This window comes from Myotis yumanensis, unplaced genomic scaffold (assembly GCF_028538775.1).
Source record: "Myotis yumanensis isolate MYYU_CA2020_CCGP unplaced genomic scaffold, mMyoYum1.0.hap1 SCAF_5, whole genome shotgun sequence".
Taxonomy (NCBI): Eukaryota; Metazoa; Chordata; class Mammalia; order Chiroptera; family Vespertilionidae; genus Myotis; species Myotis yumanensis.
Window position 1 is genome coordinate 2360646 of NW_027223756.1, and position 14167 is coordinate 2374812.

The following is a 14167-nucleotide window of genomic DNA, read 5'->3' on the forward strand; positions in this document are numbered from 1 at the left end:
AGGACAGCCGTGCATCGCCCGCCTCGGGCACACACGCCACCAGCGGCAGGTGCGCGTGCCACGGCAGAACCAGAAGCTCGCAGGCAGAGCTCCCACAGACCATCCCAAAGCACCGGCCACGGAGGCCGGCGGACACGCCGCTTCCACCAAGACCCACGTCTCCTCTCGAGGCGCCACGGGAGAGAGAGGGACCCCCGCCTGGAAAAACCCTGCGCAGCGTGTGCGTGTGCGTGTCCGTGTGCGTGTCCGTGTCCGCAGCGTGTCCCCAGCGCAGCTCGCGGCCAGAGTAAACACAGGATTCCTGAAGTCAGTAATTCAGACGCCCGGCCATGCGATTCCATTGGAGATTCCGCCCGGCCAAGCGATTCCGGAGACTGGCTTAGGGCAGGCAGCTCCATGTAACAGTAAAAACGGCGAAGGGAGGGTCCCAAATAAAAACACCCAATGGCCAGTAAGCCCAGGACGAGGCACAGCCGCCTGAGCCCCGGAGGAAAAGTGACCGAAACTCCTCCACGCCCACCAGGAGGCTGGAAGGGACGAAAAGGAGAGACGCAGCCGGAGGGGAGGGGGCGTAAGTGGGCGCAGCCGCTCAGGAGCCTGCAGACCCGCCAACCCTCCCGGCGCCCGCGCCCTCGCAGGCACGTGCCAGCCCAAACCTTCCCGCCAACCACGGCCCACGCTGGGCCGCAACCCGGATGTCCATCGGCAGCTGGACACGCAGGCAGGGACAGGGCCACGCGAGGGAACGCCTTCCGCAAGAGTGACCACCGCATGGAACACGGCACGACCCGTTCTCCGACCGCAGGACAGCGCGCACCGTGTGCTCGCCCAGCGGGAAGCCAGCAGAAGCGCGCACACAGATGGGGACCAGGATCACCCAAAACGTGCTCTGCGTTTGTCTTAACCAGCTTGATTGCAGGCTCAGTCTGTGAACAAAAATCGTTGCGCTGCACATGATGATCGGTGCTCATTTCTCTGTGTGTCTTAAACATCAATTAAAAAATAGCCTTTAAAAAGAGATCGATGATGTATGAGGCCGCGGGTTCGTTCCCCGGCATCTCCGCCAAAAAAAAAAAAAAGAGAGAGAGAGATCGATGGATGGGGGAGGGGCGACCTAAACTCACCCACAGTAAATGTTACATTTAGAGTAATCTCGATGGACATAATTTGCAAAAACCTAAAATAGTAAGTAATTTAAAATGAGCCAAGAAAGGAAACAGGAAAGAGAAATCCCTATCAATGCCCCATCTGCCTCTCCCTGGCCCCTGGCCTTTTCATAGGCTTTGCTCCTAGATCCTTCACTTCCCCGCTGTGTGAGCTTGAGAAAATAACACAACCTCTCTGTGCCTCCCTTTCCTCTAAAGTAAAATGAAGGCAGCAAGAAAGCAAAGACGCTGAGACCAGGGCCACACGTGTCCTCTGCTTCATGGCGATCCCTTCTCCCAGAGGACGGCACAGCGGGGGTAGCCGGTAGAGGTGGGGTGGGGGGCTTACCCTGCACGGTGGTGGTGCTGTGGGTTGGCCACGGGGCCTGTGGGTGCCGGCACCATCCCCACGCTCCCATCGGTGTGGCAGAGGTGGCTGAGCGGCTAGAAATGCAGAGGTTCCTCTAAGCCCAGCAGACACACGTGAGCTGCGGAGCCGCCAGGCCAGATCAACCAACCAGCCCAGACCAACCAGCCAGGCCCCACCCAGTCGGGAGGGAGGGGTCCAGCCAGGTCTGGGGGCTGGCCCAGGGAGGCCAGGCCGCCCACTCCCCACCCAGCCTGCCCCAGCGACGGGGCTTTGTTCCTGCATCTCCCTCACTCAGCAGACCTCTCCTCTCCGCCTTCCAGCCGGGAGCCTGCCCTGACCTCCCGGAAGGGGTCAGATCCCAGCAGGCATCTCTCCGAAACCTGGAGCCCCCCAGCTCCTCCCCAGCAGAGGTCCTGGCTCCTCCCCACTCTGGAATCTGGGCTCCAGGTGGGATGGGACTTTGACTCGCCCCAACCAGACGCCCAGCCCACAAAGTGGGTGCTCAAACCTAAATAAAGGGAATCCCAAGGCGCCCAGGGCAGCGAGGCCGCAGCTGGGACAGCGATATGCAAATGCCGCTCCCAGCCTCGCCCCAGGGCTCTGCCGCCTCAATCCCACAGCAATTACCGAGGACTTCCCCGGAGACGCCCCTTCCCCTGCGGGACTGGCCTGGAGGAAGGGGCGGGATGGAGGGCGGGCCTGCTGGGAGCTCCCGCTCCCGCTCCCGCCACAGAGGCCTCCGCGTGGGAAAGACGGGAACCAAGGGGGCCGGTCTCCCGGGCACGTGGCGGGGGACAGGGGGCTGACCCCAGAAAGAAGGGGTGGCCCAGACAACAAATCCTTTCCCCAAAGCCAGAACCTCAGGAAAACAGCAGAAATGGGGTTTAAAAACGAGGAAAAACAAAACAAGGGGAACCTCCACACTTTGGAGGCGGGAAGCAGGGTGACAGGTGACAAAAGATGTGCAAGTTGGCAGGTGGGGAGGGGGGAGCTGGAACCCAAGCTTGGAGGGAGGAGCCGTCCACAAGCAAGCAATCCTGACACCCCCACGCCCCCACGCACCGCTGCAGGCGGGGTGCAGAGAGGAGCAGAGGGTGAACGGAGAGCCCGGCCTTTCGGGGGACACTGTGGACCCCGCGGACCTCGGAGGGGCTTGCGCCGATTCTCAGGGCTGGGGTGGACGATCTTCACCTTCACTCGGGTTTAAAGGCCCAGGAGACCCAGGCAGAAAGCAAAGACCCGCAGACACACTCGGGGAGTCCACGTGGCCAGCAAGGCCCGTCACTGGAGTGTCCCCCAGCTCGCTGACACGTTTCTGGAAGGTGAGCGGACGGCACAAAATCAGCCACAGACATCGGAAGACACGCGAGGAAAGAGGAGAAGCGGGGCAAGAGGGAAGCTGCGGGGGAGGACAGCTCACATCCCTCACGACGCACCGTGGAGCAGGCCCGGGACCCTGCGGGGACAGGAAGGAGAAGCTCCCGGACGCTCAGAAGCGCCGCCTAGAAATGAAAACCGTGACCCTAATTAAAAATTAACCAGAAAGGTCAGGAAAGACACAGCTCAGAGCACCTCCTGGAAAGCAGCAGCAGCAGCAGCAGCAGCAGCAGCAAAAGGGGATGGAAAAGGAGAGAAGTCGATGACCAGGGCAGGAGAGCCCGCACCTGCTGGTGCCGGGAAGGAACTGATCAAACACTCGTTACGTTAATAGGGATTCGGCTTCATCTCGGACCGGAGGCCTCATTCCCACCCGGCGTGGCCGGGGCAGCACCCACACGGAAAAAGCCGACCGGCCGGGAGCTGGCCACGTCACCGTGGCATTTCGTAACGCCGGTGATAAAAGAGTAACAGCAGCAATAACGTTTATGAGACTCGCTTTGCGCCAAGCGCCGTCCTAGGCATTTCTGTTCATAAACTCATTTAGTCCTCACACCAGCCGTGAGGGCAACGCCCACCATTATGCATTTCACAGAAAAGAAAACTGCAGCGCAGGGGGCAGGGTAGCAGGGCCACGGCCACGGCCGGGCGGCTGTTCGTGTGTTTGCGCACGGATTTCGGAGCCCAGGCCCTTGGCCGTGACGTGGTGCCACGAGGCCTTTGGAAAAGGTTAAGAAAGAGTTCACAGACGACAACCAAGAATCAAAATAGCAGCGGCCGGCGCTCCTCAAAAGTGGCCCTGGAACTTAGCGGATGATGTTGCAATTCTTTCAAAACATGAAGGGAAAATTATTTCCAAACAGCCGGGCCAGTGTGACGCCTAGAACACAGGCATTTCCGGCGAGCTAAGTCCTACGTCGTCGGCCTGGAGAGTTCTGCCTTCGATTACACCCTTTCACAGAAAGCCACTGCAGGATGTGCTCCAGCAAAACAAAAGCAGGAGAAAAGGAAGGGGGGGGGAGCAGCCCGCGGGGCGGGCTCAGGCTCAGGGCTGAGGTCACATGTCCGGGTTGCGGGCTCCATGCCCAGTGGGGGACGTGCAGGAGGCAGCCAGCCGATCCATGGTTCTCTCCCATCATTGATGTTTCTCTCTCTCTCTCCCTCTCCCTTCCTCTCTGAAGTCAATAATAAAAACATATGAAGAAAAAAGAAAGGAAGCATGGGAATCGGGAAACAGATCTAATGCGGCAGAGAGGCAAAGGGAGTCCGAAGGCGGGCGGCCCTGCCACGGGTCCCAGGACCAGGCAGACCAGACCAGAGCAGGAAGATGGAAAATTCCGGGAAAGAAACCTCCAAGAAAGGAGAGAGGCAGCTCATTCAATAGATGCGACCAAATGAAACGGGTACCGAGAGACTGGAAGAGAAGGGTTCTAAGAAATACCAGCAAGTGGAAAAAAAAAAAAAGAGGCAATAGCTACAGGAAATAAAGAAATAAACTTTATTGCACCGCTCGGCTCATATGTAAACGATATTCACAAAGCTAAAGCCATAAAAATGAAACTAGTTTAAACTGTATTCCACATATATTTGGAGGACAGGGGCAGTAAACACTGGCGGAGGGGTGGTAACATTGAAACATTCCCTAAGTGCTTATTATCCCTGATACTATTCCGAAGGCTTTACCTGCGTAAATGTTTAATCCTCCCTCCATCTCGTGAGGTAGGTACTGTTAGCCCCATTTTACAGGTGAGAAAACCAAGGTACAAGAGGTAAAGAAACTTGCCCTCAGTCTCCCACTAAAGAGAGTCACGATTCAGACTCAGGCGGCCCGTGCAAAATTCTCACCTTCCATAAACGTCAGCAGAAAATCCCTAAAAAACAGAAACAAAACTAGCAGTAGAAGCAGGTTATTCCTTAGAAATGGGTGAAAAAGCCAAGAGAGCTTTTTGAAAGTGGGGATCAGCTCTGGCCGGCGTGGCTCAGTTGGTTGGAGCATCATCTGTGCACCACAGGGTCACAGGTTTGATTCCCTACCTGGTCAGGGCGCATACCCAGGAAGTGGGTTCAATCCCCAGTTGGGGGCTCACCCTCCATGCTTCTCCCTCTCTCCCTCTCCCTTTCTCTCTCTAAAAGCAATTTAAAAAGGGTTGGGGGTCAGCGATGGGAGATACAGGGCAGGGAATTGTTGGTTTTCTTCAGAACCCTTCTAACGCTACGTTTTAAACCATGTGTGACTTTTCTTCTAAAGTTTATATTAAGCAGAAAGCAGAACTGGACACTTTTTTTTTTAGTATGTTTTATTGATTTTTTTACAGAGAGGAAGGGAGAGGGATAGAGAGTTAGAAACATCGATGAGAGAGAAACATCCATCAGCTGCCTCCTGCACACCCCCTATTGGGGATGTGCCCGCAAGCAAGGCACATGCCCTTGACCGGAATCGAACCTGGGACCCTTGAGTCCGCAGGCCGACGCTCTATCCACTGAGCCAAACCGGTTAGGGCAGAACTGGACACTTTTAATGTGTGTGTGGGGGGGAATTATGGTATGCAAAGTATTCCTCAATAAAATAAATGAGGGAAAACATTTAAAAGTGTACACACAGCCTGGACAGTGTGGCTCAGTGGTTGAACGTCGACCTATGAACCAGGAGGTCACGGTTCGATTCCCAGTCAGGGAACGTGCCCAGGTTGGTTGCGGGCTTGATCCCCAGTAGGGGGCGTGCAGGAGGCAGCCGATCAATGATTCTTTCTCATTGTTGATGTTTCTCTCTCTCCCTCCCTCGTCCTCTCTGAAATCAGTGAAAAATATTTTTTTTAAATGTGCACACAATCGCCCTGGTTTGGCTCAGTGGATAAAGCGTCGGCCTGCGGACTGAAGGGTCCCGGGTTCGATTCCGATCAAGGGCATGAACCTTGGTTGTGGGCACATCCCCAGTAGGGAGTGTGCAGGAGGCGGCTGATCAATGTTTCTCTCTCATCGATGTTTCTGACTCTCTATCCTCCCTTCCTCTCTGTAAAAGATCAATAACATATTTTTTTTTTTTTTTAATGTGCACACAATCAGACTTACTACAAACCCGCCAGACTGAACGGAATCGGACGTATCATGTGTTGAAGACGTGGAGCCGCGGGAAGCTGCCGGGAGGAGCACACAATGAGCCGCCAGGGAAAACGCAGCCCTAAAGCCAAACCCGCACAGAACCCGCTCTCGGGGACCAGACACGTGTTCAGGGACGCGTGCGCATGTGTGCCCACAGGCCGTGTTCACGGCGCCCTTCACAGCAAACCCTGGAACAGCCCACGTGCCGTCCCCAGCGGAGTGGACACACCGCGCTACAAGCACGCGGCCCCACACCCACAGCAACAAGGACGCTGCCCCGTGCCACACGCGTGACTCTAACGTGTTGTGGGAAGGAAGCAGAATAAGAGGGCACGCACCCTACAGGACTGTTTACAGGAAGTTCACGAACAGACAAGACTCTCTCGGGTCACAGAAGTAAGACGGGCGGAGCGGACCCTGATGAGGGAGAATGTCGGGGAGCCCCTCCGGCCGCTGGAAACGCCCCGATCCTGAGCTGGCTGGCGGTCACATGGGTGGGACCATTTTGTAAGAATTCAAGGGGCCAAACACTCAAGATTGAAGCATTTTACAGTATGCCTGTCACACTGTAAAAAGGAGGAAAATAAAATAAGAATGACGCCTGGAGGCTGGGGTCCTGGAGTCTAGGGCCTGTGGGCCATCCAATCCCAGAGGCCCTCCGCCGGGTCTGGAGGGAAGCCAGGCACCCATGAGTCAGGAGTTCGGATCCCTGTGATGACAGCGGCCACTTCCCCTGTGACTTCTGGGGAGGGCTGTCCCTGTGCCGGCACCCGGCCTGCATCAGCTCATTCAAACTAAACAGCGATCCAATGAATGCTGTACGGCTGGTGGACCCATCTTACAGATGAGAAAATCAAGGCTTAGAGAACCATCACTCAGCCAGAAGGGGAGGAGCCAGGTCTCAAGCCCAGCATTCTGACCCCATCGTCCAGGCCACCCTGCCCCGCCTGAAGCCGGAGTTCTTTATCTGGAGGCTACAGGATGGGAACCTCATCTGACTGACAAAAGCCAAGAATGTACAAAGTTTTCATTTTTTTTAATATATTTTTTATTGATTTCAGAGAGGAAGGAAGAGGGAGAGATAGAAACATCAATGATGAGAATCACTGGTCAGCCGCCTCCTGCAAGCCCCCCACTGGGGATCGAGCCCACCACCCAGGCATGTGTCCTTGACCGGAATCGAACCTGGGACCTTTCAGTTTGCAGGCCGGCGCTCTATCCACTGAGCCAAACCAGCTAGGGCTGTACAAAGTTTTTAATGAGAACGTGTGAAGCGGGCTTTTTGCTCCAGGCCGAGGGTCCATCACTTTAGTGAGCTCATGAAGGAATCTCAGATGCGGGCAGTGGGTGCATCCGCGGCCTGCAAAGGTGGCGGGAGCTTCGGTGGCTCCCACCTCAGGGCTTTGGCTTCCTCCAGTCGGACGCCAGGCCTCTGTGCACAGGTGGCGCGGTAAGGAGCCTGGCCCTGAGCACCAAGACTGACCGCTGGCCGGCCCTGTCCTGACAGCAGCTCCCACCCCGCCTCTCAAAAGCCAGCCTGGGAAGTCAGGGGCAGGAGTGCCACAGTGATGGGGCTGGAGTGGGTGGGAGACAGGGCCACGGGTGACCAGGTGGGAGTTAGATCAGATCAGGCCACACACAGGTCTGAGCCGGAAGTGAGAGCCTCCCAAGATGGCCACGTTCAAACCAAGATCGCCCATCACCGACCTCTCCTCAAATCTGGTCCTCCCCTTCGCTCCACAGGAGCACCTCCCAAAAATCCAGGCGTTGTCCCCCTTCTCCGCCCCCCACATCTCTTAGCAGCCCAGGCCCCACGAGGCGCGAACCCTGGCCACCTGCAGCCTCTCTCCCTGGTGACATCACTCCTAGAGCCTCCTGCCCCAGACTGGTCACCTGCTTCTCTCCCATCGACCAGGCCTTGGGCAGCCGGCGATCCACACCCACTTTGCTCAATGCTTCCTGTGAAGTCATTTCAAACTCAGAGGAAAGTCTGAAATAGTACAACGAACTTCCAGGTGACCTTCCCCAGGTCCGGCAATTGTGCACGGCCGTGTCGCCCTGCATGTGACCTGATGTCATCTGCCGTGCCACTGTCTACCGTGGAGCGGTACGGTCTTTTCTCTTCCCGAGCCAGGCCTGGGTGCTCGCAGCCTCGGCCCCTGCCCCTCAGCAGCCCGCGCTCTCCCTTCCCAGGTGCAAGGGCATTCTTACATAACCACCGCCCCGTTATCACCTTCACGACACATAATATTGATTGGATCCTATCAGCTCATCTACAGTCCATATTCCAATTTCGTCAACGGCCCCAATGATACCCTTTAGCGTCATTTTTCCCCTGACCCGAGATCCACTTGAGGGCCATACGTTGCCTTTTGCTGTCACATATTTTTTTAGTCTCTCGTAACCAGGACCGACTCCTGGCCTTCCTTTGTCTTGCATGCCACAGGCATTTTTTTAAGAGTCCAGACCAGTTCTGCAAAATGTCCCTCCATCGGAGCCACTCGCTCCTTTAAAACCCTCCACTGCCTTCTCAAGCCTCACAGCTTGAAATTCCAAGATCTCATTGCCGGTCCCACCCTCCTCCCACCTTCCCCAGCCCAGCCCCCCACTCCCCCAAGCCCGCAGCCCCTCACCACTCCCGCCAAAACAGACCCTCGGCCTCCCGCCTGCACAGCCCGCACCCCCATTTAACGTGACTTCCTTCCCTGGTGTGTGTTCACTGCCTGGCCCCACACTAGGGCCTGGGATCCAACGGAGCCGAAGATTTGTCTGTCCGGTGGCTGCTGGGCTCCCACGGCCAGAGCAGTGCCTGGCACGCGGGAGGCCCTTGGAAATCACTCCCGGGTAAACGAACAAGCCAGGAGAGAAAGTGCTCCAGGCCGGGGAGCTCAGAGGCTCTCCCAGATTCCAGAACCTCCCCCAGGCCGCAGCAGGAAGCGGCTGGGCGAATCTCCCTTATCTCTGGGATCACATCACTCCACCAGCCAGCCCACACTGATTAACCTTTTAAAATCAATCCCAGGAGGCTACGGGGCTGAATTCCAGAGAGAGCGCTGACTGACCCAGGAGGAGGCAGGCTGCGGCCCCTTATTGTCCATGGCCCAGTCCAAAGCCCCGATGTGGGGCTCCCACTCCCCATTCACCTATCCCAGGCTGTGGGGGCAGGGACATCAACATCCAAGTAAAGAATTTGGCTAATAGCTCTTTAATTGCAACTGAGGAGGTCTGAGCCCCAGCCTCCCACCCCAGGAGCAGAGGCCAGCCGACCTGGGGGTTGTCACTGACTTGTCCGCTCCCGAGGGCTGTGCACATTCGGGGCCAACATACGTATCAATACTCAAGGTTATGGGAAGGGTAACCCCTTATCCCAAAGCCCATTTATTCATGACCTCACCTCCTCTTCCGCAGAAGAAAAGAGCCGCATCCCCTGGCCTACACCCGTGATGCAGAAGGCAGCGCCTCCCGAGACCCTCGCACAGCCACTCTCCTGTCAACACCTCCCTGGATGGGGTGCCGGCACCCCAGCACCCGGGGCCCCTCGCATGAGCGCTGCCCTCCCAGGGCAGCTCCTCTGCCCAGGAGGCTCCGAGGGTCAGCCAGGAGCCCCACGCCACGCTGGCGTCCAGAATGGATTGGAGTCGGGGAGGGAAGGGGATGGATGGCCTCTGGCTCCCTTGCTGTGTGACCCCGGGCAAATGGTCGGCCTCTCCGGGTTTCCCAGGACAAAAATAAACAAAGATGGGGCTGATGGCCGGGCCAGACCTCAGGAGCTGACGGCCAAGAAGGCGAGGGCGCTGAGAGAGAAAATGTGGCACCCGCGCCCCATAAAAGGGGGCAGGGAGCTGGGTGCAACAATCTGCAACCCGCCCCACCCCAGCAGTGAATGCGGAGCAGCTCCCACCTCCTGGCTAATGGGATCCGCACAGGGCTCTGCTCTGGGCTTTGGCCTTGGGGTCCCGAGGTCTCCGGGAGGCCATTCGCGGTGGGGGCAGCGCCAACCCCCTTCCCCTGCCCTCCTGGGTGCTGCGGGCCCTGGCAGCCGGCCGGACCGCCTGCTATTTCCTCCATGACCTCAGCCGCAGAGAACGCAGAAGTGAGGCTGCTCGCAACTCCCGGGCGGAGGGAGACAGGCCCTGCGCCGCCTCCCGCTGGGCTTCCCCGGCCACCCCCTCCTGTCCAGCCGCCTCCCGCTCCCGCTCCCGCCTCCATCTCCCCATCTACCTAATGGGCGCTGGGCCGTCTGACCGGGGTTAACCTCAGGCGCCCGGGGCAGGGGCTGTTTCCACGGCTCCAGACGGGAGCCCTTGGCCTCTGCCGCCTGCCAGCTCCCCCTCACTCTCGGAAACCGAGCAAGGACCCTGCGGGCCAGGAGACCGGCCTGACTCCCAGGCCCCGGACACCCTGCTGCCCCCTCCCCCACCCCTAGCAGGACGGAGACCTCCTGAGCTCTAAGGACATGCAGGGGCACCAAGGAGGCCGCCAGCCCGCCCTGTGCACCCGGGGCTGCCCCTCCTTCCTCTCAGGTCTCCGGCCCTTCCCTGCCCTCCTCGAGGCGCCCCCCCCCCCCCCCGCACCGGGGGCGGAATGCAGCCCCCAACTGTTGGGGAACCCTCGCGCCCCCGGCCGAAACCCGGTCCTTGCACCCCCGCCGGGGATCTCCACGTTCCCGTCCCCGAGCCGCCCCTCCCCCGCCCGGTGCCTCACAAAGGCCCTTTGTCCAGCTGGTCCCGGGACTCCGGTTCCTGAAAAGTTCCCGGAGAAAAACCGGAGCGATAAGGCCAACCCGGCAGCGGCAGCGCTGCGGGCGGGCGGGCGGGCAGGGCCGGGGCAGCGCAGCGGCCGGTGTCCCCTCCCAGATCCCGCGGCCGCGGGCAGCCTCGGGGCTCCCTGAGCAGCCACGCGCCCGGGACTACACCGTGGGGGCGGGGGGGTCGTCCACCAGCGGAAGCCCGTGGGACGCCGGGCACCGAGGCTGGAGGCAGCCCGGGAAGAGAGACCGGTCCCAGGCGGAGGCCGGTGGCAACTCGGGCGGGAGGGCCCGAGACTCCTTCCCACCGCGCCCGGAGCGGCCGCGGGGCCACCGTCTCCCCCGCCGCGCCGCCCCCACGAGCCCGGGCAGCCCCTCCAGGAAACGGCGAAGGCCGCTGCGTCTCCGGCCGCCTCCTCCGGAATGAAATGTCAGGCTCGGCCTTGCTCTCCGCCGCTCCAACCCGGCCCATCCGCTTCCTGCCCCGACGCCGGCGGCGGCGGCCCAGTTTCTGCGTCCCCGCCGCGCACCTTCCCGCGGGAGCACAAGGGGTTCGCGAGGCCGGCCCGGCCGGAGGCTCAGGGCCGGGGCCGCCATCCTCCCGGCAACCCCAGACGCTCGGGGCTGGCGGGAGACCCCGCACGCAGGAGCGGAGGAGCCAGGAACGGAACCGGGGCCCACGGGCGCGGGCAAGGGCATTTGCCAAGAGATAGACAGGAGCTCTCCGGGCACGGAGTCCCAAAGGATGCAGGACTTGTTTGTTCTTTTCTCGCCCAGATTTTGGAAATCCCAGCTTCGCCGCAGGGGCTCTGGGGTTGGGATGTCCCCGGGGCTCCAACTGCGGCGGAGGAGTGCGCCTGGGGAGGGCCTGGCTCGGGAGGCGGCGGAGCCGCGCAGCCCTCTCCGCCAGCGCCTCCGGGCTGCCCTCGGCCCTGGTCCCAGGGTCTCCCCGCCTCGGGAGCCGAGGCTGCCCGCACCCCCACGGACCGACCGGGATAGAAGGAGGCGCCGCATCCCGGCCACGAAGAACAGAACAAATACTATGTGTTCTGGATCTGGGGGAGACAAGCAGGGGCGAGCAGAGCACAGGGCACTTACCCGGGTGCGGGTGGAGGTTGAGGCCGGCCATGTACTTCCCTGGCGGCAGAGGGCCCGGCAAGCCCGAGGTGGGCAGGCGTCCTGCCGTGGCCGCGCCCACGCGGTGGCTGTCCATGGCCAGGCCCGACAGCAGCGGCGGCGGGGGGCCGTGCACGGACCGTGGGGGCCCGAAGTCTCGGCCATCCATCCTCCGCGGGAGTGCCGCAGCCAGCCCCCCACCGGGCCCGCGGGCCTCGCTCAGCGGGACCTAAAAGTTCGGCCTCGGCGTAGTCCCAGAGTCCTCGGGCGGCGGGGGCTCCGCGGCGGGCATGGCGGCGGGGGCCAGCGGGGCTTGCGCTCAGCGGCGGGCCCGCGGCCCGGGGCGCACGAGCGGTCGGTCGTCGGGCCCCTCCCGGCGGCCAGGCGGAGCTGCGCGGGGCGGCGCACTCGGCGTCTTGGCGGGGAGAGGAGTCGGGCCGCGGGAGAAATAGAAGGGAGGAAAGAAAAAAGGGGAAGAAAAAAAACAAAAACAAGTTTCAGAAAGTCGTCTTGCCGTTCGGGGTCGGGGGCTGCGGATGCGGTGGCCAGACATGGACTCGGGAGGAGCCCCTTCTCCATAAAACGTAAAAATACACACTCCTTCCTCTGGCGGCTGCGGGCGGCCGCCCGACTCCGAACGTGGCGGGTGGCGCGCTGCGCACCAGCCCGACTCTGCCAGGCGGTTCGCGGGTCGGTCCTCCCAACGTTGAGGGAGGCCCGCCACCGCCGGCCGCACAGATACAAACCGCCAAAGCGGGTTTGATGCCTGGGCCTCACCGGCTCCGAGGTTTCAAACCGTGAAACCTTTCCAAGAGCAGTTCCAACTGTCTAGCCCTGTGTCACTATCTGATCCGGAAAGTTTAATGTTTAACCTTCGGAGGCCCTCGCCTTCCTCTACGGAGTGTGGTTTCCCTGAGCTCGTCCCCGGGAGCCGAACTCCAGGATTTCTCGGGAGAGAGGGTGCAAAGATGGTTATCGTGTTTACGGGGACTCGCCGGCCCCCTCGGGCCACTGTGGGTTGCGGAGTCTTGAGTCCGAGGACCGAGACGTGGCATTCTCGCCCGAGGGCTGAAAAGGATCCTTCCCAATAAGCTTTGGTTTCATTTTCCAACGCCCCGGCCTGGGAATCCTGCGGCCCGCGGACGTGGCCGGGCGCGGGGATCTGGGGGGTGTCAGAGGGGACGGCAGGGGCTCCGGGGTCTGGCTCTTCCGCAAGCTTCCCCCAACCCCAAAAATAACCTACAAAGAAAACCTTCGCTCCAAGGGGCGGCTCCCCCAGCGTTGGGCAAATCCCCTGTAGTTCCAGTTTAAAGCTGTTTGTTTAAAAGATTTGTCGGCTGCCGATTCCCGTGGGGGCGGGAGGGGGGTCTTGGAGCCAATCCTGCCCTCGCTCTCGGTCTGCCCGCAACAGCTCGGATCCCTGATTGCGGGAGGCCGGGCGCTCCTAGAGCCGCCGGTCACGCCAAAGCCCCGGCTCCCGGCGCCTGCCCCGGCCCCGCGCTGCAGACCCTGTGGCCGCCAACCCCGGCCTCCCCCTCCAGCCTTCCTCCACAACTTTGCTTATTTTAACCCGGTTTTGGTTACAACCACCCTCTTCCTCCCTCCCTCCCATCAGGCTCTGGTTACCAGATCCGCGTTTACTTTGGAAAAATCTAAAATCGCCACATCCGAGGATACGTGTCTTAAGGAGGCGATGAGCTTCCCGTGATTTTTAAAGAATGTTCTTTGTGCAGCTTTCTTTTAAAAGCCAGCGCTTTGGGGGAGTCGAGGTGAAGCCCCCCGAGCACCCTCGCTCTGGGAGAGAAGCTGGCTCGGCCATCTGCGGGATCGCTGAGTTCTCCCTACTTTCTCCCCCTCTTAAATGTAGTTAAAATGGCTGAATTCCGGCTTTTAATTAAAAACAGTCTATAATCGAGAACGTCTCGGCAACCCTGGCTCCCCCATCGCCTGCCGTGAACCGAGAAGGGAACCGACGCCCCTGGACCGGGCTGGGCGGGCTGGAGCAGGTCTGGGGGCTCAAGCGGGGACTCCGGGGAGCAGCGGCTCACCCCCACCCTTACCCCTCCCAAGGCGCCCCCGCCTCGCCGGTCCGGGCCCCCGGAAAGCTGCGGGGATCCCCCGGCACACCCCGAGGGTGAAGTGCGGTGGAGGGCCAGCTGGAGAAGTTTGGAGACCGCAGCGCCCGGCCAGGGGCAGGCGTGCGACCCGGCGGCATACCTGGCGCGGCAGGGCTCCCGGCTCCGGGGTCTGGCGACGGCGACTCCGCTGGCGGCCCCGGCTCCCGGCGCGGCTAGGCGCCCGTGCTGCCCGCCA

General features: G+C 60.6%; 1 protein-coding gene across 1 annotated transcript in view; it reads right to left on the minus strand.

Moving 5' to 3' along the window:
* TNRC18 (trinucleotide repeat containing 18) overlaps window positions 1–12774 on the minus strand; it is a 74025-nt gene extending 61251 nt beyond the window's left edge. Inside the window, 1 exon segment of the mRNA XM_070414303.1 lies at window positions 11837–12774. Coding sequence (XP_070270404.1) covers window positions 11837–12023 — 187 coding nt within the window. The 5' untranslated portion in view covers window positions 12024–12774.
* Window positions 12775–14167: the final 1393 nt, after the last annotated feature.